This window comes from Macaca nemestrina, chromosome 12, assembly GCF_043159975.1.
Source record: "Macaca nemestrina isolate mMacNem1 chromosome 12, mMacNem.hap1, whole genome shotgun sequence".
NCBI lineage: Eukaryota > Metazoa > Chordata > Mammalia > Primates > Cercopithecidae > Macaca > Macaca nemestrina.
Window position 1 is genome coordinate 125,280,873 of NC_092136.1, and position 25,652 is coordinate 125,306,524.

The window sequence follows — 25,652 nt, forward strand, 5'->3', positions numbered from 1 at the left end:
CTAAAGGTGCTTAAATCTTAGCATCTTTACATATGCTTTTTTTTTCACAATGCATCCTGGTGGCATCTGCTCCACTTGCATAATGCTGATCAAACTTCTGTCTCGGCTTAGAATCACCTGCCCTGAAAGCTTCCCTGGACCCTTCTCCTTATCCACATGACCCTCTCTCCCTGCGCTCCCACAGGCTCCCTGCCATGTCCATCCCATAGCATCTACAATGGTGTGTTCTAATTGCCATCATTCCCTAATCCCTGCTGCTTGAGCGCAGGAACTTGATGTTGCTCACCACTCTACACTGCTACTCTTTACTGCTGAGCCTGAAACTCAGGTTTTCAGCCTGTGTTTGGTGCCTGTCTGGCTGAGAGGGAGGGGTTGCTGTGCTGTCCATCTCTAGAACCGCATCTCACTTCCAAGTGTGTAATTTCCTAGCATTAGGAAGTCTTGGGAGAAGCAGCCATGACAGGATGTTGCTTCTTCAGGGTAGCAGGGCTGCTTTATGGCGTTGTATCTTCTATGGAAATCCCCTTTCCTGTAAAATATTCATAGCTCATTGCAGACTTGGTTTTGGGGGAAACAAACCTGTTTCTGCTTTTCTCTTCCACAGGAATATTCCAGTGAGGATGGAGACTATGTGATGAGCTGTTGCCGTAATGATGAGACTCTGACTAAAGGCATAATATGGTGGATAACCTGTTATAAAGCACAGAATTTCTGCAATTCCTTCCCAAAGCCATATGCAATTACACAGTGTGAGACTGGAGTCAAATTGTATTGCCACCTCCTCCTTTTCCCCACGCTTATCCCTGTTCTCCTCTTCAAAGTTCGTATTTATCCTGGACTAAAGTGTTCCTTAAGCATCACCTGGGGAAGTCAGTTCCTTTGACTTTGTCTGGCCCATGTGCCACACAACACATTTCCTTAAGCCTGTTCCCAACCGCTACCGCCATTAGTATGCATAGAACTGTTTCTGGGTTTCACAAATACCTTTGTGATGCAGAAGGAAGATGATAGCACAGACAAATGGACAAGGATGTTGTAGACTTTGAGAAAGGAAGAGAGAATTGAACCAAGGTGAAAGCGAGACATTTTTAGTAAGCTTTGTTGAGATACAATTTGTAGATCGTATGATTCACCCATTCAAAATTTACAATTCAATGGTTTTTAGTATATTCACAGAGTTATATAACTACCACCACAATCAATTTTAGAACATTTTCTCCCCCCAGTGAAACCCTGTATTCATTAGCAGCCAGACCCCATTTTTCTCCAAACTCTCCAGGCCTAGGAACTCACTAATTTACTTTCTGTTTCTATAGATTTACTTATTCTGGACTCCTTAGATGAATGGAATCATACACTACATGATATTTTGTGACTTGCTTCTTGTACTAAGCAAAATGTTTTCAAGGTTCACCCATGTTGGTGTTAGTTCTTTTTTATGGCCAAATAATATTCCATTGTATTTTATTTATTCATTGATCCATTGATAGTTATTTGTGTTATATTCAGTTTGGGTCTATAATGAATAATGCTCCTGTGAACATTTTCGTAATAGTGTTTGTGTGGACATGTTTTTTTCCCTCTCTCTCTTCAGTAAATACCTAGCAGTGGAATTGCAGAGTGATACAGCGATTGTATGTTTAACGTTTTGGGGAACTGCCAAACTATTTCCGAAGTGCCTGTTCCATTTTACATTCTCCATAACCAGACCTTTTACTCTAGTGGTTTTTTTCTCCTAACTTCCCACTTCCCTTCCTTTCTACTTTGCTTTTTAGATTGTTTTCTTTCTTTCTTCCTTCCCTTCATCCTGCCTCATTATCTCCCTCCCTGGCTTCCTCTCTTCTCTCCTTCTTTTCCTTTGTCCCTATTCTCTTCTCTTTAGTTATCTTCTATATTCTTTTTCACCACTATTGCTCCTTATTCCCACTGAATATGTATTTTAATAAAAATTTTAGAGTATCATTGGAGATCTGGAAGTAAGGGGTTGGTGAGTAGAGCTGGAGAGCTTAGAGGTACACATTAAAGGGCCAGACCATTTAATGTGTATTAAGTTGACCCCCACTGGGCCTGGAGAAGACTCTTGGGTTCATTATAAATATGTGGTCAGTGATAATGGGGCAAGACATCAATTTGGATTCATGTACTATGGTGCACTAGTTGAGATCACAGGCTCTGGCTTACGCTGCCTGAATTTAAGTCCAAAATGAAGCACACATTTTCTGGGAAAGCTCTGGCAAATTAGCCTGACCCTGTGCTTAGCCTACTTAAATATAAAATCAGCTTAATGTAAACCACTTGCTTTAGAGTGTAATGGAGTTTACATGAGATAATCCATGAGAGTGCTTAGAAGAGTGTCTGGAACCTACCGTGTGCTCCATAAGTGCCTGCTACAGTTATTTGTGGGAACAGAGTAGTGGGAGGTTAAAATAAGATATTGCTGAGAAACAGAGAAAACCCATAAACAGTGCTTATCTTAGTATGGTATTTTCCTCTATGACAGACAGTGACAAAAGGATTTGAGTGCAAGGTGGCGATCCTGGGAAATTGAAGCATAAGAAACTAATTGACTTGCCTAACTAAGGTCACACAGCTAGTGAGTGGCAGTGGTTATTTTGGAAAGCAAAAAGCCTACCTCCAAAGGTCACTGGCTTAAACATTACACTGTGCTGCCTCTCACTTTGTGGGTGAAGGGGTCAGTTATGCTCATTCATCAATCCCCTCAAGAAGCTTTGATGTATACCAAGTGCATACTAGGCCCTGTTGGTCATTCAGAATACAGCAGGAGATGAGACATCACCTATTTTCTTGTGAGCTGTCTCAAGGGAAAGAGATAGTCTAAAGAGAATGACATACATCAAGAAAGTACGTGCAATCCCACATAAATGGTGCTAGATATGAGCACTTAGGTATGAGGAGCTAAAGGAGCAGCTCCTTTGAGTAGTCACAGTAGATTTCAGAAACTCAGTCATCTTACTGTAATTCACCAAATCATCCAAATAAAGTTACTTAATATCTACTTTGTGCAAGGCACTGAGGGGATGAGTGTAAGGAACTTCCCTATGTGAAAAATAATAAATCTATTGCATGCCTTTCTAGAGGAAGGAAGTGGCTACTCTTGCCACCTAGAAAGAAGGGTTATTCTGAATGCTCAGGTCAGTTGGGGCAGGGGCCAGAAAGAACAGTAATTTAACTGGGTTTTGAAGAAGTCAGAAGCCACAAAGCAAGAAGGAGTGAAAGAGCATTATAAGCCTAGGAAACAACATGTACCAGGACAGTAAGGCATATTAAAGCTCACTCACCAGATGGCAGCAGGTGGATAAGAGTCAATCAAATAGAAATGGTAGAGGGAGTCCAGAAGATGAGCCTGCTCAGTTAGGCTGGGATAAGGTCCTGAAGGGTTTGGCCATGTGTATCCCCTTTCCTCTCCTTCGTTCTAACAATTTATGCTCCCAACTCACACACAGCTCTGAAGTATTTCCCCCAGTGAATATATATCTTCGGTGACAGATGTTACGATGTTTCTCTGTAAGACATTTCACCCCTGCAGTGATGTGTGTGTTACACTTGTTTTTGATGCACCACAGTGCTCAGCTGTAGCACATGGAACTACACATACATATTGGAAAACACGATGGATAATCATTGTCCAGGAATATGGATGTACAGGAAAGAATGCTCCCCGCCCTAAAGCAAAGCCGTTGATTCCCTCATAATGCCTCTCGATTATGAACATTGGCTTGTTAACAGGTCTTTTTTCCCAGAGAAGTGACTATGACAGTTCCTGTGGAATTTGACTGGACACCTATTGATTGCTTTCATAGGCCCCATTTCCATTCACTCTTCCCAAGAGCCCCATATGTTTCCAGGGAGGTTGAGTCCACCTCAGGCTCCACAAGTGGAACAAGAACTAAGATATAGACAATCATCCATCTTCTGGCCAAGAGATTTGTTTAGAGACGAGAATGGGACTTAAGCTGATCTGAAGGGAGAAAAATTCCAACATGAAGGTAGTCCTTCTTGGATGATGTTTTCTGCAGCTGCTGTAGCCATTTCGCTACTGTTAAAGAACAGAGGTCGAAGGACTGCTCTTTTTCCAGGATGAAAACAGCTGAGAGAATCACAGCAAAATGAAGTCCCAGAGCTCCTGGACTAACCCAATTCTAAAGTCCTCTATCCCTTTGATTTCCAGAATTGTCGGATAAAAAAATCCCCCAAATGTTTAATCCAGAATATGATGGTTTTCTGTTATGTAAAATCATGAATTGTGTTTGATAAAGAAGTTAACTCAGAACATGTTTTAGAAAGCAAATAGTACAGTCCCCACTCAGTATCTGGGAGATTGGTTTCAGGACACTGCATGAATACCAAAATCCACAGATGCTTAAGTCACCTATATAACCTACATAGTTTATACTTTAAATCCCCTAGATTACTTATAATACCTAATACAATGTAAATGCTATGCAAATAGTTATGATGTGTTGGTTTCTTGTTTGTATCATTTTTTGTTGTATTGTTATTTTGTTCTGAATATTTTCAATTTGTAGTTGAGCGAATCTGCATCATGACCCTACAAATACAGAGATTTGACTGTACATACCAAGGTAGCCCTTTGAAATTCCAAGAGGGCTCAATTTGAAAGCACTCTCCTATCTCCTTCTAGGCTTCTTAGATATTACATTTCATCTTATTGATTTGACTTAACTTGCCTGCTTCACACTATGTATATGCTTCTTTTCTTTATGTATATGCTATATGCAGCTATCACTAAATTAACCTCCTATTTAATGAAGATATAATTTATTAAAATAATATTTTTAAGAACAAGAATATTTTATGTCTTTAGAATACAATATGAATAATAGATATCCTTTTTAAAGAAAAGAACACATGGAATTTGAAAGAATCCCTTTTTCTAAAGGGAATAATATTTTAGTAAAATGGACACTAAAGGAAATTACTTGGAATTTAAAACACTTTGTTCATTGTTCCTTAGATGCAGGTATAAGATTACACTTCAATTTCTGAAAAATGTTAAATAATCTCAAATAGTTATAACCTCAAAATTACATTAATAATTGCAATTACTTGGAACTACTTGTAATTACATCATTACAAGTAAATGAAGAATATTCTTCTATGTTCAGAATACACTAAATATACAATTGAACTAATACTAAGAATCTTTGAGCCAGGCACGGTGGCTCACGCCTGTAATCCCAGCACTTTGGGAGGCCGAGGTGGGCAGATCACAAGGTCAAGAGATCAAGACCATCCTAGCCAACATGGTGAAACATGGTGAAACCCCATCTCTACTAAAAATACAAAAATTAGCTGAGCACCTGCAGTCCCAGCTACTCGGGAGCCTAAGGCAGGAGAATCGCTTGAACCTGGGAGATGTAGGTTGCAGTGAGCCAAGATCACACCACTGCACTCCAACCTGGTGACAGAACGAGACTCTGTCAAATAATAATAATAATACTTTTTGGATAAATATGGTGCCTTTCAGTTTTACTCACAATAACTGAATAGAACTAATATATATCTCCATAGTATTTCAAATTTTTATGGATTTCACAAGTAGCATTTCAGAAAAAATATCTGTTAGTGAGATTATTGACAAATTTTATTTATAAACCTTGGTTCGTGTTTACATTTTCCCAGGTAACAACATAGGGACAGTAAATTTTATGTGTTCTTTATTTTAGTTTTGCTGCAACAATCTGAATTTTTACATGATAAGTACGCTGAGCTTGTATCTCATGGTTTGCTTTTTGACAAGGTACTGTTGCCACAGATATAAAATATATGATCACTTTTAGAAGAAAAACCAACCAAACTACATAAATACTTTTATGTTTATTATAAAATATTGGTTTGTAGATTTTTTTTCTCTAATGTCATTATCTGGTTTGACATCGGGGTAATGCTGGCCTTGTAGAATAACTTAGAAGGTAGACCCTTTATTTTACTTTTGAAAGATTTTGAAAAATTTGTTTCATTTTTTCCTCACATTTTTATTAAAAGACACCCTGAAGCCAGAATTTTTCTTTGTGGAAACTTTTTTTTTTTTTTTTTGAGACAGGGTCTCACTCTCTCACCCAGGCTGGAGTGCAGTGGCATAATCTGGGCTCACTGCAGCCTCCACCTTCCCCATTCAAGCCATCCTTACATCTCAGCCAACTGAGTAACTAAGACTACAGGCGTGAGCCACAATGCCTGACCAAACTATTTTTTTTTTAGAGATATGAACATTTTAGAAAAATTAAGAAGATAATACATAGAGTTCCCATGTACCTTGCACTCAGCTTTCACTATTATAAACATCTTACATTAGCATAGTACATTTGTTACAATTTATGAACCAATATTGGTACATCATTATGAAATAAAGTTAGTAGTATACTTGGATGTCCTTAGTTTTTACCTGATGGCTTTATTTTTGTAGTCCAGAATCTCATCCAGGATACTACATTAAATATAGTGGTCATGTCTCCTTACGCTTCTCTTTGCTGTGACAGTTTCTCAGACCTTACTTGTTTTTTATGACCTTAACAGTTTTGAAGAATACTTGTCAAGTATTTTGTAGGATGTTCCTCCATTGGAGTTTTCTTTTTTTCCTGATTAGACTTTTTTGTTTCATGTTTTGTTTTTTTTTTCATGATTAGGCAAGGGTTATGAGTTTGGGGGAAGAAGACCACAGAGGTAAGTGCAGCTTTCATCACGTCACGTCAAAGGTACATAATATGAACATGATTCACCACTGCTGATGTTGACCTTGATCACCCAGCTGAAGTAGTGTTTATCAGGTTTATCCACTGTAAAAATTACTCCCCCACCCTTTCCACACTGTATTCTCTGGAAGAAAATCACCATGTGCCACCCACACTTAAACAGAGAAGAGTTATGCTCCCTCCCCTTGAGCATAAATTACTTAGAATTCTACATAAGAGATTGGTCTTTTCTCCCTCACTTATTTATTTAATTATTTATTTATTAAACGTATTAGTCAAGGCTCATAAATACTTATTTTGAACACTAAATAAATAGCTTCAAGCCATGTGAAAAATGCTGAGAGACCTAAGTATAAGATGCTGAAGAATGATGCCCCCATCCAGGTCAAAGCAGCCTCAGGAACTCTGCCATGTTACTGTAATTTATTCAATTACTAACATAAACAGTTATGTAACATCCAATTTGTTCCAGACACTGCAGTGATTACACAGGAGATTGAACCTAGATTATCTAGTGGGGTAAATGCCATCACAATGAATCATCACATATCAATAAGATTAAGTGCTCAAACAGAGGAATGAAGAGTCTGCTTGGGGAACCCAAAGGATGCCATTATTCTGCTTACTTGGATTAGCTGGAGAAGGGGTCATAGAAGATTGATGTTTAACTGAATCTTAGAGAAGGAATAAAAACCTACCAGTCACAGCAAAAGGGAAGGAAATGCCAAACATACTTTTTAACATGTGCTAAGGCGCTGACACACATGAGGGGGTAAGTGTGGAGAGTAGAAGGAGTATAAGAAGATAAAGCTGCTATGAGAGATTGAAGCTAAGTGTTGGGTGATATGCTTTCTTCTTTATTCTTTTTTTACTTTTTTCTTCTTTATTTTCTCCAAATTTAGGGTTCCATTTTATGTACATACTGAGATTGTCCTAGATTTGTGAAACTGTTAGGGTGTTCTTCAACAGAAAACTGACCAGAATGGAGATTATCAAAGGTCACTTTAAAAATGGAGGCTCTGTCTGTGACTGTTTATTTCATCCAGGACAGTAACTCAAGCAGGCTACTTCTCCATTTGGATAATATGTAGGAGCATGCAGTGGACAACTCTGTAGGACCCAGGAATGATTTCCCTTCCCTCTTCCCAGTGATGTCAGATTGATATCCAGGACCCATGGCATTCCACGTAAGGTATGGTATGTCATTCCAGTCTTCACGGGAGAAACAAAGACCATGGCTCAAAGCATCACCACATTTTGGATTTCTAGTTTGTTCTGAGATAGGCATGTGACCCAAGCTGGACTAATCAGACTCTAATTGTAAACAAGCACCCCCATTTTTCTAAGAGAAAGAGAATGAGGGTTTTAAATTATTGTTTTTCTTCTTTTCCCTTTCCTCCTTCTCTTCAGTTCTCCACTTCCTACTTATCTCTTTAGAAATGCAATTATAACCTTTCTCTTGCCTTCACTAGACACCCCTACAGGGCAAGTTTATCTAACCGCTGCTTACTTAAAAGCACCAGAGGCAGAAACTTCTCCCACCAGGACATTGCTTCAACAGACAATAGTCAATTTACAACCTAAAACGTGGCTGCTATGAAACTCTCTCCTACCTGGAGAGTATCTTGAGACAGCAGCCACTTTACAACCTACTTCTACCCATGATGGCACCAGTTCAATCACCCAGCAGATAAGGCACCAAAGTGAGTCATGCAGACCCCCACCTGCGCGCCCCCGCCCCTGCATGCCATTCGTGTCAAGTTCTCCTCTTTAAAAGCCCCTGCTTTTTGCCCCAAAACTGAAGCAGCACCCTTAAGGGAGGAATCCCATACTTCTTTCCCTAAGCTGGATTTGGAATACTAAGTCACTTTCTTTATACCAGACCTTGCTTTTGTTAATTGGACTCTGCAACTGGCAAGTAACTGAACCTGAAATACAGTTACATTATGATTTCAGAAAATTTACAGATCTTTTGAAGTCACAGACCCAAGTGTAAGCACCACTGAATTAGAGTTAATCCCCTGGGTTTGGATGACAAACTAGGAACATGGAGAATTTCTTCCTCTGGATGCTGTAGGGTTCAGGTATGGGACCCAGAACTGCCAAAGAGATTTTGCTATGATGAAGGAAGGCAAAGAGAAGTCTGAACCCATCCAGAAATAAAAACAGACCTAGAAGAATCCCAGAAAAATAGAGATGCTGATGAAGCCGTCCTTATGGTCCTATATCCTGTTGGACTTCTTGTGTTATTTAGCTGAAAAATTTATCGATTGTTTAAACTGGCTTTGTTTTAGTGAATGATATCTATACAATGGCAAATTAGGAAGCTCTAAGCCCTTGTTGCTTTACAGAATCATTAAAAAAACAAGCATAACTTGTCAGAACCAACTATGTTGGGGCTCTGGAAAATAGTCAATGGTTTACAGAAACCAAGTAAATGCCCTATCAAGAGAAAAAAAAAAAAATCTGGCCAGGCGCGGTGGCTCACACCTGTAATCCCAGTACTTTGGGAGGCTGAGGCAGGTGGATCACTTGAGCCCAAGAGTTTGAGAACAGCCTGGGCAACATGGTGAGACCCTGTTTCTACTAAAAATACAAAAAATTAGCTGGTCGTGGTGGTGTGTGTCTATAGTCCCAGCTACTTGGGAGACTGAGGTGGAAGAATCACCTGAGCCCAGGAAGTCAAGGCTGCAGTGAGCTGTGATCACGCCACTACACTCCAGCCTGGGCAACAAAAGTGAGATGCTGTCTCAAAAACAAAAAAGTCTTTAAAATGGTAGAAAAATTTTGTGGCATTTTTACTCACCCTTTTCCCAGCCCTTCCCCAGCAAGGCAGCCGTCTGGGTCTTGAAGCAGCAGCAGGCCAGTTCCCAGTTCCCTCTTGAGCCAGAGGGAGCAGAGAAAACCTTATTTTCTGTTTTTTTTTGTTTTTGTTTTTGTTTTGAGACGGAGTCTCGCTCTGTCGCCCAGGCTGGAGCGCAGTGGCCGGATCTCAGCTCACTGCAAGCTCCGCCTCCCGGGTTTACGCCATTCTCCTGCCTCAGCCTCCCAAGTAGCTGGGACTACAGGCGCCCGCCGCCTTGCCCGGCTAGTTTTTTGTATTTTTTAGTAGAGACGGGGTTTCACCATATTAGCCAGGATGGTCTCGATCTCCTGACCTCGTGATCCGCCCGTCTCGGCCTCCCAAAGTGCTGGGATTACAGGCTTGAGCCACTGCGCCCGGCCGAAAACCTTATTTTCAAATTATTGTGTACGTTTATTCTAACTTGTCAGAGGGATACCTGAAGGACTGATGTGAGTTGTTCACTTGTGTTTCACCTAGCTCAGAACACCAGCAGGAACAGCATTGGGCAATGCTTCTAAATACTGCAAGGGAGACTAAACACCCACAGACCTGTGGGGCAAGCGATTACAGGTTGAGACATACAAAAGACTTTAAGGCCTGGAGGAAATGCTGCAGTGTGATTCTTAGGAACATTTGAAAATTAAGAAGCAGGCGGGTGGATCACCTGAGGTCAGGAGTTCAAGACCAGCCTGGCCAACGTGGTGAAACCTCGTCTCTACTGAAAATACAACAATTAGCTGGGCATGGTGGTGAGCGCCAGTAATCCCAGCTACTTTGGAGGCTGGGGCAGGAGAATCACTTGAACCCCAGGAGCAGAGGTTGCAGCGAGCCGAGTTCACGCTGCTGCACTACAGCCTGGGCAACAAGAGTAAAACTCTGTCTCCAAAAAAAAAAAAAAAAAAAAAAAAGAAGCAAGCACATATGCAGGTGAATTTCAAAAGTCATACGCATATACACATAACTAAGGCAAAACACACATTCAGAAAAAACTAAGACGACCTTAAGCTTTCACTTTGGGTTGACCCCTAGGCTCAGAACAAGCCGAGCTAAGTGTGGAAGGAAAGGCCAATTTCCAAGTGTAGAAAAGCCACTTCTGCAAAGACTAGAAGAGATGGGTGTGTGTGTGTGTGTGTGTGTGTGTGTGTTGGCTTTTTGTGTGTTTGTTGTTTAGCTTCTGGCATTCAAAAAAAAGCCAAAATATTAGCTGAACATGAGTCAAAGGAACACATGACTTCAGTTGAGCATCAAAGGATTTCTCTTTTCACAGAGCTAACGGTAAATTATGGGTGACTGATACTAAAAATGTGACCAACATCCACTTCTGGGGAAGAGCTGTCTTGTTACTTGGCAAACTCTAGGGAAAGGTAGTTGGGGCGAGAGGGTCAAACTCAAGCAATCCTCTTCAGAATTTGTGTTCCTTAATGCTTAAGTACTACAATAACCAGAAATTTTTCCTTCCCCTTTCCTCATCATACCTCCCCATCCTAACCAGCCCCAAGGCAGAGGACCCCCTTGCGGAAAGCCAGGCCGTTTTTGTTAGGGCACCCTATTTCTGGAACATACCCAGGCCTAGAGTATCTGGGACCTAACAGGATTTAGGAAATAATTTAGGGACTTTGTCAGACCATTCTCTACTTGGTGTCCTGTCCTTCTTATCTGATCAACCATAAAAATGGTCTGTGATTCCCCTTGTGTATGGTCATGCTATTCATTAGAGTTGTTACTGTTACCCATTTGGGGTGTAGACGTTCCAGCACAGTCTGATCCTCTTTCCCATCCCCCTCCCCGGACTCGAGGTTTGGCTCCCAGCCAGAGCAGCAAAGTGGCATGCTTTTCCCATTGGCTCTGACGCAGGCCCTGGCAGCATTTCAAAATCACCTCCTTCCTTCTTTATTCACAACTCATTTCTCCCTGGCTTCCCGGCTCTCAAAAGACTGCATGAGCGGGGGTTAAGAGTGAAGGCATTTCTGGATCTTGATATTTGTTCAGGAAGGAACAGGCAGGACGTGGTCAGAAGGAGGTTTCTGCATTGGGAGGCCGAGACGGGCGGATCACGAGGTCAGGAGATCGAGACCATCCTGGCTAACACAATGAAACCCCGTCTCTACTAAAAATACAAAAAAATTAGCCGGGCGAGGTGGCGGGCGCCTGTAGTCCCAGCTACTCGGGAGGCTGAGGCAGGAGAATGGCGTAAACCCGGGAGGCGGAGCTTGCAGTGAGCCGAGATAGCGCCACTGCACTCCAGCCTGGGCGACAGAGCGAGACTCCGTCTCAAAAAAAAAAAAGGAGGTTTCTGCAAATCAGCTGAGTATCTCAGGCAAATTTCTGTAGGGGGATGGAACTGAGTGAAGCATTATCTTTTCCGGGCAAGCTATTGCAGTAGTTGCCATTACAACAGAAGAACACGTTTTTCTCTCTCCTGGCAAAGCGTATATATTCCACACATCTCTTTGGACAGCCCAGGACTGAATACTGGTACACGTATTCTGAAGAGAGTAGGAGAGTAACAGAGGCTTCAGGTTAGATCTGGGATGGGACAGGGGATATGGCTGAGTAAGCTGCCCTTCTCTTCCCTCCCCTCCCCTCACGCAGAGGCTGAGACTTGAAGACCCTTCCACAGAAGGAGCAGCCTTCCCCCGGGGCAACTCACCCCTACCTCCAACACATTTACAGCAAAGGAGCTGTCTCAGCCATGCTGTATTAGGAAATAAGTCACTGAAAATCAGAGACCGGTGGGGAATCAGGAGATCACTTATTAAAACCCAATCATTGTACAGATGAGAAATTGGAACTCCGGGAAGGGAAGTAACATGTTCAAGACCATCAAGCTCTGAGGTAAAGCCAGAGCTGGCGGCGCTGGAGAATTCTGACTCCAGATGGAGCGCTTTTCTCCCCCCCAGGTCGAGTGATAAAACTCAGTCTCCCATCCCTCCCCTTACTCCTACCCCTAACTCACCTCCAGTGAAATGTTGAATATACACCTCTTTGGTCTGGCATGCAAAGTCAGGATGTTTGGATTGACAGGAACCTGGATTCTTTCTGCAGGTCTTGTCAACAAATTCACCACAGGAGGTGCAAATTATAGATCTTGTAGGTTCTGAATATTATGTCAAAACCATAGCATAAGACCAGGGGTGGCAGGTAGTCAGGGAAGAGAGGACAAATACTGATTAAGGTATCTGGCTTGCTATCCTGGACCTTCCAGATTTCCCTAGCCAGACTTCTGGGGACCTCCAAGGACCCTCTCTTCTAGATATATCTCAGCAGAGCCCAGGTCTATCAGAGAATCTGGTTTTAGGCATCATGGGACTACCAGGAAACCCTCTCCCCTCCTCTTTACAGGCACAGCGTGTAGCTGTGTTTCTGAAGGGGACACTGCGCTGGGTATTTCATTGCTGGTAGCACTGGGCAGGTTTGACTGAGAAAGAAGACCCAGTATCCATGGGAAAGGAAAGAAGGGGATTTGTCTTCAGAGTTACTTACCAAGACCTGAACCCCTGTTGAGAGAAAATCATGTTATTGCTCTCCAATTGACACATCCATAGGTGCTGAATTATTTTTTTATCACCCCTTCCTTTCAAGCATCCCTCCTCACACCATTCCTGTAGTTAGAGTTTGGTGGGCAGCAGCAACACCAGGGTCCCCAGCAGCAGGTCCTCCATAGTGGGGAAAGGTATTTGCACCAGCCACAGACTCAGGAACCTGGACTCAATAAACACTGGCCCTATAGCTCCTGCCCCTCAGGATCAGGACTTTCAGAACATTGCTCCCTGACCCCATCACCTTGCTCCCTTTGCCTCCCTACTGCGGGACTCACCCTTCATGGGAGACCAGCACAAAACCAGGAGAGCTCCTGGGAGCAGGAAGAACAGGAGCCGGTACATATATGCTGGAGAAAGCATATATGTACTAGAGGGAAAGAATGAGGCAGCAGGCAATCAGCCGCAGAAAGGGCTCAGTGATGGTGCACCCAACAGGATGTGGGATGGAGGTGAAGCTGCAATTTCCTCCCTAGTTTCCTGTGAGGTGTGTGCTGGGCTATAAAAGCTGTAGTTTAGTTACCTGTATTGGGAGGCCCTGCCTAAGAGAGTGGGTGTTCTGCTTCCTCTCCCTATTCCAAAGTCAACCCACGGCCTTGATCAAGAATTTTGTATAGGGAAGAGGTAACCCTAGCATCAAGGGAAGATGTTATAGCTTCATGTCACAGGCACACAAGTGCATGGCACACCACGTGCTGTGCTGGGATTCCTGATTCAGCCATATCATACAACACTGGGCTGATGAAGGGAGAGACCATTCAGGTGAAGATGAGGAACAAGCTCACCTCAGAGTTTCAGTATGCCTGATAAGAATGGAGTTGGAGACTACAAATTCATAAACAGGTCCAGCACAGGGGACCCAAGATGTAGCCATAACCGATTGTTCCTAGTGGTGACCAGCAATAGTATAGGGAATCTAAAAACAGTATACTCACCAATCCACAGCTGGGACAAGTTGAAGGCATGAAAAATTAAGGAGAGAATTGGCAATCAATTTGCAACCATTCAATCTTACCTATGGAAATATAAACAAAGACATTGTATTAAGGAAACCACGGCACCTACACAAAAGGAAGGCATCTTAAAGGTTGCAAACACCCCAACATGTTTTCTTCTTCCTGCATCATTTTCTCTTCCCTCTAACACTCGTTGATTAAGTCCACTTGTTCTTCTTTCCCATGTCTTTTAACTAAATTATTTTTGAACAATTTCTTTCTTTTTTTTTTTTCTTTGAGATGGAGTTTTGCTCTTGTCACCCAGGCTGGCTGCAATGGCGTGATCTCAGCTCACTGCAACCTCCGCTTCCCAGGTTCAAGCGATTTTCCTGACTCAGCCTCCTGAGTAGCTGGGATTACTAGCATGCACCACCATGCCCAGCTAATTTTTGTACTTTTAGTGGAGACAGGGTTTCACCACGTTGGCCAGGCTGGTCTCGAACTCCTGACCTCAAGTGATCCGTCCGCCTTGGCCTCCCAAAGTGCTGGAATTACAGGCGTGAGCTACCATGCCCAGCTTGGACCATTTCTGTAGACACAACCCAAGTCTAAGCTTCAATATGTTTAGCTAGGCTGAAAGAAGCTTATTTTGCTAGTTTTCTAGTTTGTTCTCTTTTCAAATATTTCCACCTCTACATAGATGAATTAAAAACATCTCTCTTCAAGCCTATTCTGCAGTCTACAGCTATAGAACCCAATTCATTTCAGAAAATTTCACACTATAGCCCACCGAACAAGACTAAAGGTAATTCAGAGTAGAAATCAGTCACCATTGACTAGGATGAGAGAACAATAGCTTATACAGGAGATATAATGTAAGGAATTGTAGGACTTAGCTAAGCAAAATTAAGGTGAGTGGCATTCTCTAAGAGAAAGGTGCATGCAAAGTTCTAGAGATTTGCAGGCTTTCCATGTCACAGATTAGATTCTTCTCTTGTAATGTCTTTATCTAGTTTTGTATCAGTGTAATGTTGGCCCTATAAAATGAGATATGGCGAAAATAACTGCTCTTCCATGTTCTGGAGGACTTTTTATAGAATTGGTATTGTTTCTTCCTTAAATATTTGATGGAGCTCACCAGTGAAGTCATCCGGCCTTTCCCTATGAGAAGGTTTTTATTTGTATTTTTGTGTGTGTGTGAGAGGTTTTTAACTACAAAGTCACTATCTACCTAAGGCATATTTATTTCTTTTGGGGGGACCGTTGGTTGTTAGAGTCTTTAGGAACTGCCCATCATCTCTCATAGTAAGTACCATACTAAGCACCTATATGAGTTTGTTTATTATGGTTTGGTGTTGTAAGGACTTAATGTATTACAGTACTGACAACGGAGTAAGTGCATAGTCATTATTGTTATCAATATTTTCTAAAGAGAATAAAAATCTTTGACTAAGACAAAAAATATTCCAGGTTAATTTCACTCAATTATCTATTCTGTAGAATGACAGAAATTCAAAAGACCCAACTACTAACACACACCTAGAAAGAAGTATCGACATTTTCTATGGTTTGAATGTCCTCTCCAAAACTCATGTTGAAACTTCCTCCCCAGTGTGGCAGTACTGAAAGATGGTGAGTTTAAGAGGTGATTGGATCATGAGGGCTCTGCTCCTGGAGCTGCCGTGACTCAGGCGGCCCCAGATCTGGCTCATGCCATAGCTCCAGAAGGTCTAAGTCCTAAACCTTGCTGGTGTCCATGTAGTGCTAATTCTGCAGCCTTGCAGAAAGAGAAGAGCTGCGGAGAGGCTTTGCAGCCTCCGCACAGATTTCAAAAGATATTGTCAGAAGTCTGGGCCCCCAGGCAGAGACTTGTCACAGAGAAGGATGGACTGCAGATAAGCCCCCACTACAGCAATGCTGAGCAGAAATGTGGGGTTGGAGCTGCTGCAGAGAGTCCCTCAGGGAAATGCCTAGTGGAGCCATGGGAGCAAGATGACCACGAAGAGTGTTCACTTGGGTAATATCTAATGGAGCTTTGGAGCAGGACTGCCATCAAAACTTTAGAACTGCAGAGCTGCAAGCATGCAATGCCATCCTGCAAAAACTGGGTGGACTGAGTTCAGTCACAAGCCACAGGGGTCTTGAGAACCCAATCCCCATACCAGTGTGCAGTGGTTGCCAGACATGGAATTGAAAAAGACTGTTCTGGAGTCTTAAGACCCAATGTCTGCTCTCTTGGGTTCCAGACTTGCTTAGAGTTTATTACCCCTTTCTTCTTGTCTACTTCTCCATTTTGGAATGGGAATATACATCCTAGGCTTGTCTCACCATTGTATCTTGGAAGGAGATAACTTGTTCTGATTTTACAGGTTCACGGATGAGACTCTGGACCTTGGACTTTGGGCTTTTGAGTTGGTGCTGCAATGAATTAAGACTTTGGGGCTATCAGGGTGGAATGACTGTATTTGTATGTGAGAAGGACATGAGTTTTGCGGGGCCAGGGGTGGAATGCTGTGATTTGAATGTTCCCTCTAAAATTCATGTTGAAACTTAATTCCCAATATGGCAGTATTGAGAGGTGGCCCCCTTAAGAGATCACTGTTCAAAATGGGTTATCATGGGAAGGGAGCTGGTGGCTTTATAAGAAGAGAAAGAGAGAAGTGAGTGAACACATTAGCACACTCAGCCCCTCATCATGTGATACCCTGCACTGCCTCAGAAGTCTTCAGAAAGTTTCCACCAGCAAGAAGGCTCTCACCACCTGCCTCTACCTGTGAGAAATACATTTCTGAAAGAAAGTTGGGATGAAAATGCTAGAGATAAGAGCATGCAGACTTGCAAAAGAAGTGGCTTATCCTAGGACCCTGCCTTTTAAGGAAAAACACCTCTTGTGTTTTTGTGTCCTGCAACTACTCTTTCCCCATTATAAATTACCCCATTCAGGTATTCTGTTACAGAAATGGACAGTAACAGAAAATTGACTGGACCTAAAACAACGTCGAACCTTGGGGGCCTTTCAATGTACCCCTTTTCTCTTTTCTTGGCTAATGTAATCTTTCAAACAACAAGAAATCATTTTTTTCTAAGACTGTCCCTATATCCCACATATGGATATAGTATGTCAAATAAGTCCTCTCCCACAGTTCAAGGGATTAGCAAATGATCAGTTCTGCCCTCCTTTAGTGGCTCTAGTAAAGGGCCATAGTTGAAAAGTCAGTGTCCTGTATTCTAGTGAAAATTCTTCCAAAGATTCTGCTATGATCAAGCAGACCCTTGGTGTGAGCATCACAGTAAGTTATACTGCTTCCGTCCCACATGTCCTCTAGTTCTGGATGGCCAAGGTCATTCCTCCATTAATTCTGATGCAGGTCTTTGAATAAAACTCTGAGAAATTAACACTAGAATATTTTCTCCTAGAGGTATCATTATACCCACTTTACAGTTTTGGAAACTGAGGCTAAGTGATCTGCCAAGGTCAAAGTACTAGGGAGCAAAACTAAGATTTGAACTTGGGCCTGTCTCAACAATCCACCTAGCTATTAACTGTTGTGCCAGCACCTGCCATATGTAAAGCACCCAGCTCAGTGTTTCAGAAACAACAGGGACCCTTCCAGCATTTTTTCTATTTCCTCTTTTTTTTTTTTTTTTTCTGAAGTGCATATATAACTCTCTGATGTCTGAGCAGATGTCAGTAAGTTGAATATTGAGATACTCTGGAGCACTGTTTTCTACATGGAAAGCCATAGAGGCAGAAAAGTGTGCAAAAAACCCAGGGATGTAATTGTTGGTGAAAGCAATTCTAAAACTCAGGTACAAAGGAAACTCAAGTACAAAGGATGACCCTGCTTTGCTTTTTAAAAGGGGGAGGAGAGAGGCCTGCAGCTTACTGGTTAAGATCCCCTCATGAACCACACATGTCACCTTTGAATCCCTCTTAATAGCTCTGTAATCTTAGACAAGCAAGTAACTTCTCTAAGGTTCAATTCCCTCAGTGGTAAAATGGAGAGAACAGTATCACCTCCATCAGGTTGTTTAGATGAGTAATTGAGTTATGTTATGTAAAGCAATTACAATAGTTCCTGGCATGTATCTAATATTACTAATCAGTGTACAATGGACCGAGGGCAGAAGAAAGGGCCACTCCAGGATGTGAAACATGCTAGGAAATTGCCTGTGACTGTCTGGCAGCAGCATGAGAAGCAGGATCAAGCAGAATTGTGTAACAAGATTATGTTCTGGTGACAGAACCATATTTACAGTTTTAGCCAAGAGCCAAGTGCTTGCTGTAGCCTCACCTGGCACTGTCGGGGCACCTTGCCCATACTATGAGCTCCTACAAGTTTGAGGATTAGGTGATATTATCCCCATGTATAAGTAATAAACTAAGACAATAAATGAAAGAGCTGAGATTTGGGCCATAGTCTAACTGGTTCTACTGCTTACGCTCTTCACAATGCTGGATACCACGTTATAGGTAAGGCAGTAGTGGTAAAAGGCTTTGCACCCTGACTTCCTGTATAAAAGAAAGTTGGGATGAAAATGCTAGGGATAAGATCAGGCAGACTTGCAAAAGAAGTGGCCTATCCTAGGACTCTGCCTTTTGAGGAAAAACACCTCTTCTGTTTTTGTGTCCTGCAACTACTCTTTCCCCTTTGAGCCCCTCGAACAGCTTTCCTCTTTAAGCCTCATTGCCAATACGCACTCCCCACTCCTAGCTTTTGTTCTTCTGTAAGAACCAGGGAAGGACTGCTCTCATGCCCCATATGCTAGAAGTTGGTCGTTTCCACAAGTATTTATTTCCTGGGAAAGAACTGGGGGCTCTGGAAGCAATGCCTAGAATGACAGGGAAAGGGCTGACTACTGGATAAAATTCAGTGGGCTCAAACTCCTGGATTCCAAGGACCAGAACAACGGTAAGGAGACAATGCAGGAGCTGCTTGATAACAGCAGCCAACATTTATAAAGTTATTGTATGTACATTATCTATCTTGTTGTACACTTGCTCCCAACCATAAGCCCGTGAGGAAGGCAATGTGGTGGTCATTTTCAGCATGAGGAAGCAGATGTCTGAGAAGGTGTGGCTTGAGGGTTTCAGGACTCCAAGCCCAGTGCTGGGTAACCACACCTCACAACCTGCTCAGTCTTAAACATAATTTGAGACCGAGGGGCACACTGGAAATGAATGTGGACCTTTGAAATAGTGTTTATTGCCCAGACACAGCCTGACACTACCCCAAGATCAAATTTCTCCCTACCTCATACTGTTTATGGCGGACTCTCTGAGAAACAGAGAAGGAAGAGGATGAGTGGGGAAAATGCAACCTTCTTTAGCCAGGAGAGAAGTAACTCAGCAGGAATCTTCTCAGAAGTCCAAGTCTGAGGCTTGACCAACTGCCTTTGAACTCAGGGCTCTAGGTCTGTGTCCGCATCCACCAGCCCTCAGTGAATCGGAAACTCAGGAGACATCAGGATCACCACACGAGAGGGACTATTTCCTCTTCCAGCTCTTAGGGCTTCCTCTGGGCACCAGAACTTAAGCTGTTGCTATTGTTAAGAAAGAAATTTGATAAACTAATTCATGGTCTGGGGTGACATCAGCAAGATGCTGAGCAGAAACTTCTGGCACTCTCCCCTCCACTAAAAGAAAAAAAAAAATTTGACTCAGGGTCCCCCAGGGAGTATTCTAAGTAACTTAAGACATGTTTAGTGTGAATCTCAGCATTCTAGGACTTTGTCTTAGAAAACACAATGCTGAAGGGTGGAAGTTGTTAACACAAAGGGTGACTCTGAGGGTGGAGGATCAGGCTGTGTGGCATCTGGGTCCAGCCATAAAATGTAATGACAGTAATCATGATAAAATAGCGACCAGGTATTGGACATTTATTATGTGTCAGGCACTACGCTACAGTTTACATGTCTTATTTAAAGATCATAACAGCATTATTATCCCCATTTTCAGATGAGAAACAGGCTTTTTGAACAAGCTTGAAATGCATATTCGTATGGAGATTTAAAAAAAACGGCAGTCTGGGTCTCAGAAGAGGAAGTAGAGAGGAAGATGAAGATGTGTGGGTCATCAGCCTGTAGAGGGTATTTAGAGCTATGTGATGACGTAACTGGAAGAGATAATAGGGCAAAAAAGGCAAGGACTGAGCAAGTCATGTAAATGATATAGCCTCAGGTTTTTTGTACTATAAAGAAAAATTTTTAACCTGAAATTCAAGCCACCAGGTATTATTATAGTTAACATTGTTGTTGTTATTGTTGTTTTGTACAACTTTTATGCATCTGCCTGCATAGATGCTGTGCCACATAAGTGCAGTGCTTTATGTCTGGTTTTCAGATTGTTGCCTATGCTCTGGCTGAGCTGCCTGCTAAGAATCCTCCTGAATGAATGGAGTTAGTGCCTGCTGATTGTCTTCTGAGGAGCAGCTCGGAGGACAAGAGGGCCTCAGAATGAATGAAGTGCCCAAAAGAAGGCCGCCATGCCAACACCTCAACAAGCCAGAGTGGTGACCCTGAATGGTGGGAGGTGGGACAGGGGACAGAATAGTAAATGACTGGCAAGTAGTGAGAACCAAAAAATAACTTGACAATTAAAAAAAAAAACCATATCAAAGTTCAAATTATGCCCCAACTGTACTTGTGATACTAAAATTTTCACTACTCCATCAATTTTAAAACTGTGGAGACCCAGGTACTTCAGTGGTGCCCAAGTGGAGAGTTTCCTTAAGAGTGCCTTTGGACATGCATCCTAGCTCTCTATTTGGGGGAGAAGGTTTTCTGGGATGGGGAAGGGAGTGTGGAAGTGTTACTAAAAATTTCACTTTCTTACAGCGTGTGTGAGCATACAACCTTAGAAAATTTCTAAAACTTGGAGAAAAGGCTGCGTCCTTTTATAACCTTTGATTTTTTATCATTTTGGCATAAGATTCAGCCTTTGAAATTATAAGAGCTTTTTTTTCTTAGTATTATTACATCTTCTAAATGTCCTAGTACTCTTTCTTCTCCACCACCCTCCAAATGCTGCCAAGAGTTCTGGTGCCGCATCGTTCCAGTGCCTTGTTCCGTCTTCTCACCTGACTGAGCATATCACCTCTCATCTGCTGCCCATCTCACTTTAATGATAAAAATCTACCTCAGCTCAAGGCTCCAAGAAGATGATGTTCTATTCCCCTAACCCCATGCACTGAACCCAAGCTGTTTCTGGAACAATGGTCCCGGGCTTATCAGGACTACTGTCTGAACTACTGAACTACTCTCTCCACACCCACCTCCCACCCTGTCTAGAGCTTCAAGAAGCTCCCAGAAAGACTCACTACATTCTTGCCTGTCCTTGAGAACAGGGATTCAATCTAACTTCCCTTGGCACTTTAGGTCATGGCCAGGGAAGATATTTCTTTCAGGGCCTCTTCTTCTTGGTTTTAGTTATACGAACTTCCTTCTGCAGTTTCATCATTTTATTCTTTTCTTTGAGCCTTTTTTCAAGTTTAGTGCTTAGAAAAAATCTCCTTCCAGCTTCCAGTGCCTTATTCTTTCATTCCTGCAAGTAGTTCCAGCATCCCAGCTTCTCCTTCCTGCACTCAGAGGAGCAGAGCAAATGAGTTCTCTGCCTTTTGCCCTGCACAAACCCAAGGCTCACAGGACTCTATTTTAATTGATTCAATTCAGCAAATACTTACATATTGAAAAAGAATGGGCTCCAGGTGAGCAACACAGAGGCCATAACAAAAACAGCAATAGCAGGAATGGAGAAGAGAATGATAGTAGTGATGTGATGAATGCTGAATAGACTAGACTCTGTCACTGGTTGAATGTGGAACAAGGGAGGAAAAGGAGTCAAAAGTAATGCTGACTATATCCATATCACGGCTCTAGGCTAAGCTATGGGAACACAAAGGAGGAACTGAGTCAGAGGGGGAGTGCTGAAAAACAAACATTTATACCAAGATGTGAGGTTGAGAAAAAGTTTTCTAAGCAAGGAAGGGAGTGGCTTAATCATAAGACCTAAAATCAGACTTAATCATAAGACCTAAAACTGTAAAATTACCAGAAGAAAACAGAGGAAAAAAATCTTCTTGACATTGGTCTGGGCAATTACTTTTGTATATGATCCTAAAAGCACAGGCAATAAAAATAGACAAATGAGACTGCATCAAATCAAAATGCTTCTTTACTGCTAGGAAACAACAGAGTAATGAGACAATCTACAAAATGGGAGAAAATATCTATAAAGCATTTACACCTGACAAGGAGTTAATATCCAAGATTTAAAATAAACTCAACCAACTTAATAGCAAGGAAACAAACAACCTAATTAAAATGAGCAAAAGATCAGAATTGATATTTCTGAAAAGAAGACATACGAATAACCAGAAAGTTATGAAAAAATGCTCAATATCACTAATCATCAGGGAAATGCAAATCAAAACAACAGTGAGATATAACCTCACACTTTTATTAGAATTGCTATTATCAAAAAGACAAAAGGTAAGTTTTGGGGAGGGTGTGGAGAAATGGGAACCCTTGTGCACTGTTAGTGGGAATATAAATTAGTATCCTTATAATGGAAAACACTATGGCGGTTACTCACAAAATTAAAATAGAACTACCATATGTTCCAGAAATCCCTCTTTTGGGTACATATTCAAAGGAAATGAAATCAGTTTCTCAAAGAGATATCTGCAATTTCATGTTTATTGCAGCATTATTCACAGTAGATGAGCTAGGAAATCAACCTAACTGTCCATTGAAAGGTGAATGGACAAAGAAACCGTGATGCACATGCACACACACATACACAATGGAATACCCTTCAGCCTTACAAAAAAGAAGAAAATTCTATCATTTGTGACAACATGAATGTATTTGAAGGACGTTATGCTAAATGAAGGAAGCCAGGCACAGAAAGACAAATACCGCATGATCTCAATTGTATGTGAAATCTTAAAAAGTTGAACTCATAGAAGTAGAGAGTAGAATGATAGTTACCAGAGGCTGACACACTGAGGAGGAAAGGAATGAGGAGTTGTTGATTAAAGGGTATAAAGTTTCAGGTAAATAGGAGGAATAAGTTTTGAGATCTATTGCACAGCAAGGTGACTATATGCAACAATAATGTATTGTACATTTCAAAATAGCTAAGAGAGTAAATCTCAAATGTTTCACTATAGAAAATAATAAGTAAGCAAGGTGATGTTAATTAGCTTGATTTAATCACCCCACGTTGTATATATATATATCAAAACATCACATTGAACCCCACAAATGTATACAATTATGATTCATCAATTTAAAATAATATTAATAAAACATTAGTGTGAGGAAGGAGAAGGAAGAGAGAATATCAAAAATTACACCGTGTTTTCAACTTCACATAAATAAGCAACAGGTAATTAGAAATAGTTGTGTATAAAATTGCAAAAGCTTGTTTCTTGATATTACACTCAAGAATAATAAAAATTTTTTGACATGTACTGAAAAAAAGAAAAAACGTTAAGCAAAAAATAAAAATAGACATAACAGCAGACTTAGTAAATACTGCATAAATGTTATTTATAGCTTTTTAAATGTACGTATGTTTTGTGTACTTCATATGTATTTGATATTTCTCAATGCAAAGGAGCACAAAATTAAAGGATATATGATAAGTTAGAGGTGTCAGTGGCTGGGACACTGCTACCCTTTGAACATGTCATGTTTTGTCTGTCTAATGGGTGTTTGTTGTTCCACACACTAGTTATAGAGGCACTGTATGAACACTCTAGTACTGAAAGGCATGCTGACTCTTCACGGCCATTTGTTATTGCCACCACAGTGTGATTTTAATCCCTCTATGTGAGGATGGAATGCTAATCAAAGCTTTAACAGGATGGAAGTTTGAACTCAAGTGACCTCATTCTTTTTTTTCTCAAAACTGAAAATCTTCCCTAAGCTTCCAAGATCAAAAAAGGAAAAAATACTTATGTTTTCTGTGGCTTGGAAGTTCTTCTCAGTGAGAATTCATCACCTACAAGCAACATCATGACCCTGCACGAGTGGCTACCAATACCCAACTTATTCTTTCTCTTTTTAAGTTGTTTATTTGAGAAGTACAAAATGTATATGGAGAATTTCCTAAAACACATATGAACAATGCAAGGAAAAATTATTAGATTCATACACAAAACATTTTTGAAACAATCTTACTGAGGTAGAGATTACATATATTAAAATGAACACATTTAAGTGTAGATTTCATTGTGTTTTGACAGTGTGCACAACTGTGTAACCACCACCATAATCAAGATATAGGACATTTCCATAATCTCAAAAAGCATCCTCATGCCCTTTGCAATCAACATCAAACCCTACCTTCCATCCCTTGTAACCACTCCTCTACTTTCTGTCACTAAGATAAATTTTGACTACTACAGTGTTTCAAACAAAGAGAATCAAGCACTTTTTGTGTGTATATTCTTTCACTCAGTATAATGCTTTTACCTGAGAGGAAAGAAAACACATGTTTCCACAAAAACCTAGAAAGAAATGTTCATAGTAACTTTCTTTGTAATATCCTCAAACTAGAAAGAACACAGATATTCCTCTAAGGGTAAAAGGGTAAACAAAGTGTGGTACATCCATACAATGGAATACTATTCAGCAATAAAAAGAATGAACTATTGATACTTGCAACAATTGGATGGTTCTCAAGGCTATTACGCCAAATGAAAAAATCCACTTCCAAAGGATTGCATACTAAATGTTCCCTTTATGTGGTGATGGACAGTTATGTATCCTGCTTTAGTGATTTTACACAAACCTACACAACTGATAAAATTTCGTAGTAATATATACCAAAAAAGTATGTGTAAAAACTGAAGAAACTCAAATAAGGTCCATAAGTTAATAGTTAATAGTATTGTACCAAGGTCTATTTCCTGGTTTAGAAAATGTATTGGTTATTGAAGATGTTATCATTGGGAAAACTGGGTAAAAAATACATAGAAGCCATTTTTTGTAACTTCTTGTGATTTCAAAACAAAAGTTTCTGTAATAACTTGTTTGGTTTCTTTGGATCTTAGTTTTTTTAAATTATGATATTTTCTTGGAGAAGTCGTACAGCTTGCATTAGATTGATTCCTAGCTACCTCATCTATTTTACACTCTATGGTTTTTAGAACTTTATTTTCTAACGTATTTTGCTAGACAATTCACTCTTTATTCCCTTTCATCTGGCTTCCCCTTCTTTCCTTTACTGTTCTCACTGTGGACATGAATGAGCTCTATGTCCTCAATCATATTGTCACCTTCTAGGTTTCATTTTAATTGATCTCTTAGTAGAATTTGGCACTGAATTTGTGCATCATCCTTGATGTCTCTGGGTGATTTTTTTATGAACCTCTTAAGTACCAAAGGTACTGCTGGCCCAAAGATAACACATCTGTGTCCCTCTGGATTCAATCAGAACAGCTGGACTAATGCTCATGCATTCAGGAAGATTGACCATGGAGGAAGATTCTTGGAGTTTGTGTTTGGTGAACTCCAGGCTGAAGCACTAAGGAGGTTGGCAGTGTAGGGACTCTGTGGGCCTGAGGAACCAAAGAAGATCACTTTGGAA

General features: G+C 41.1%; 1 protein-coding gene across 4 annotated transcripts in view; it reads left to right on the forward strand.

The window, feature by feature from the left end:
• LOC105476258 (checkpoint kinase 1) overlaps window positions 1-1,419 on the forward strand; it is a 103,999-nt gene extending 102,580 nt beyond the window's left edge. For 2 of the 4 annotated variants that reach the window (XM_071076001.1, XM_071076004.1), the window contains exon 12: window positions 605-1,417. In XM_071076001.1, the coding sequence (XP_070932102.1) occupies window positions 605-883 (279 nt within the window). In that variant the 3' untranslated portion in view covers window positions 884-1,417. Of the gene's footprint in view, window positions 1-604 lie in introns of all 4 variants that reach the window. The other 2 variants (XM_071076003.1, XM_071076002.1) reach the window with 2 other exon arrangements.
• The last annotated feature ends 24,233 nt before the right edge of the window (window positions 1,420-25,652 follow it).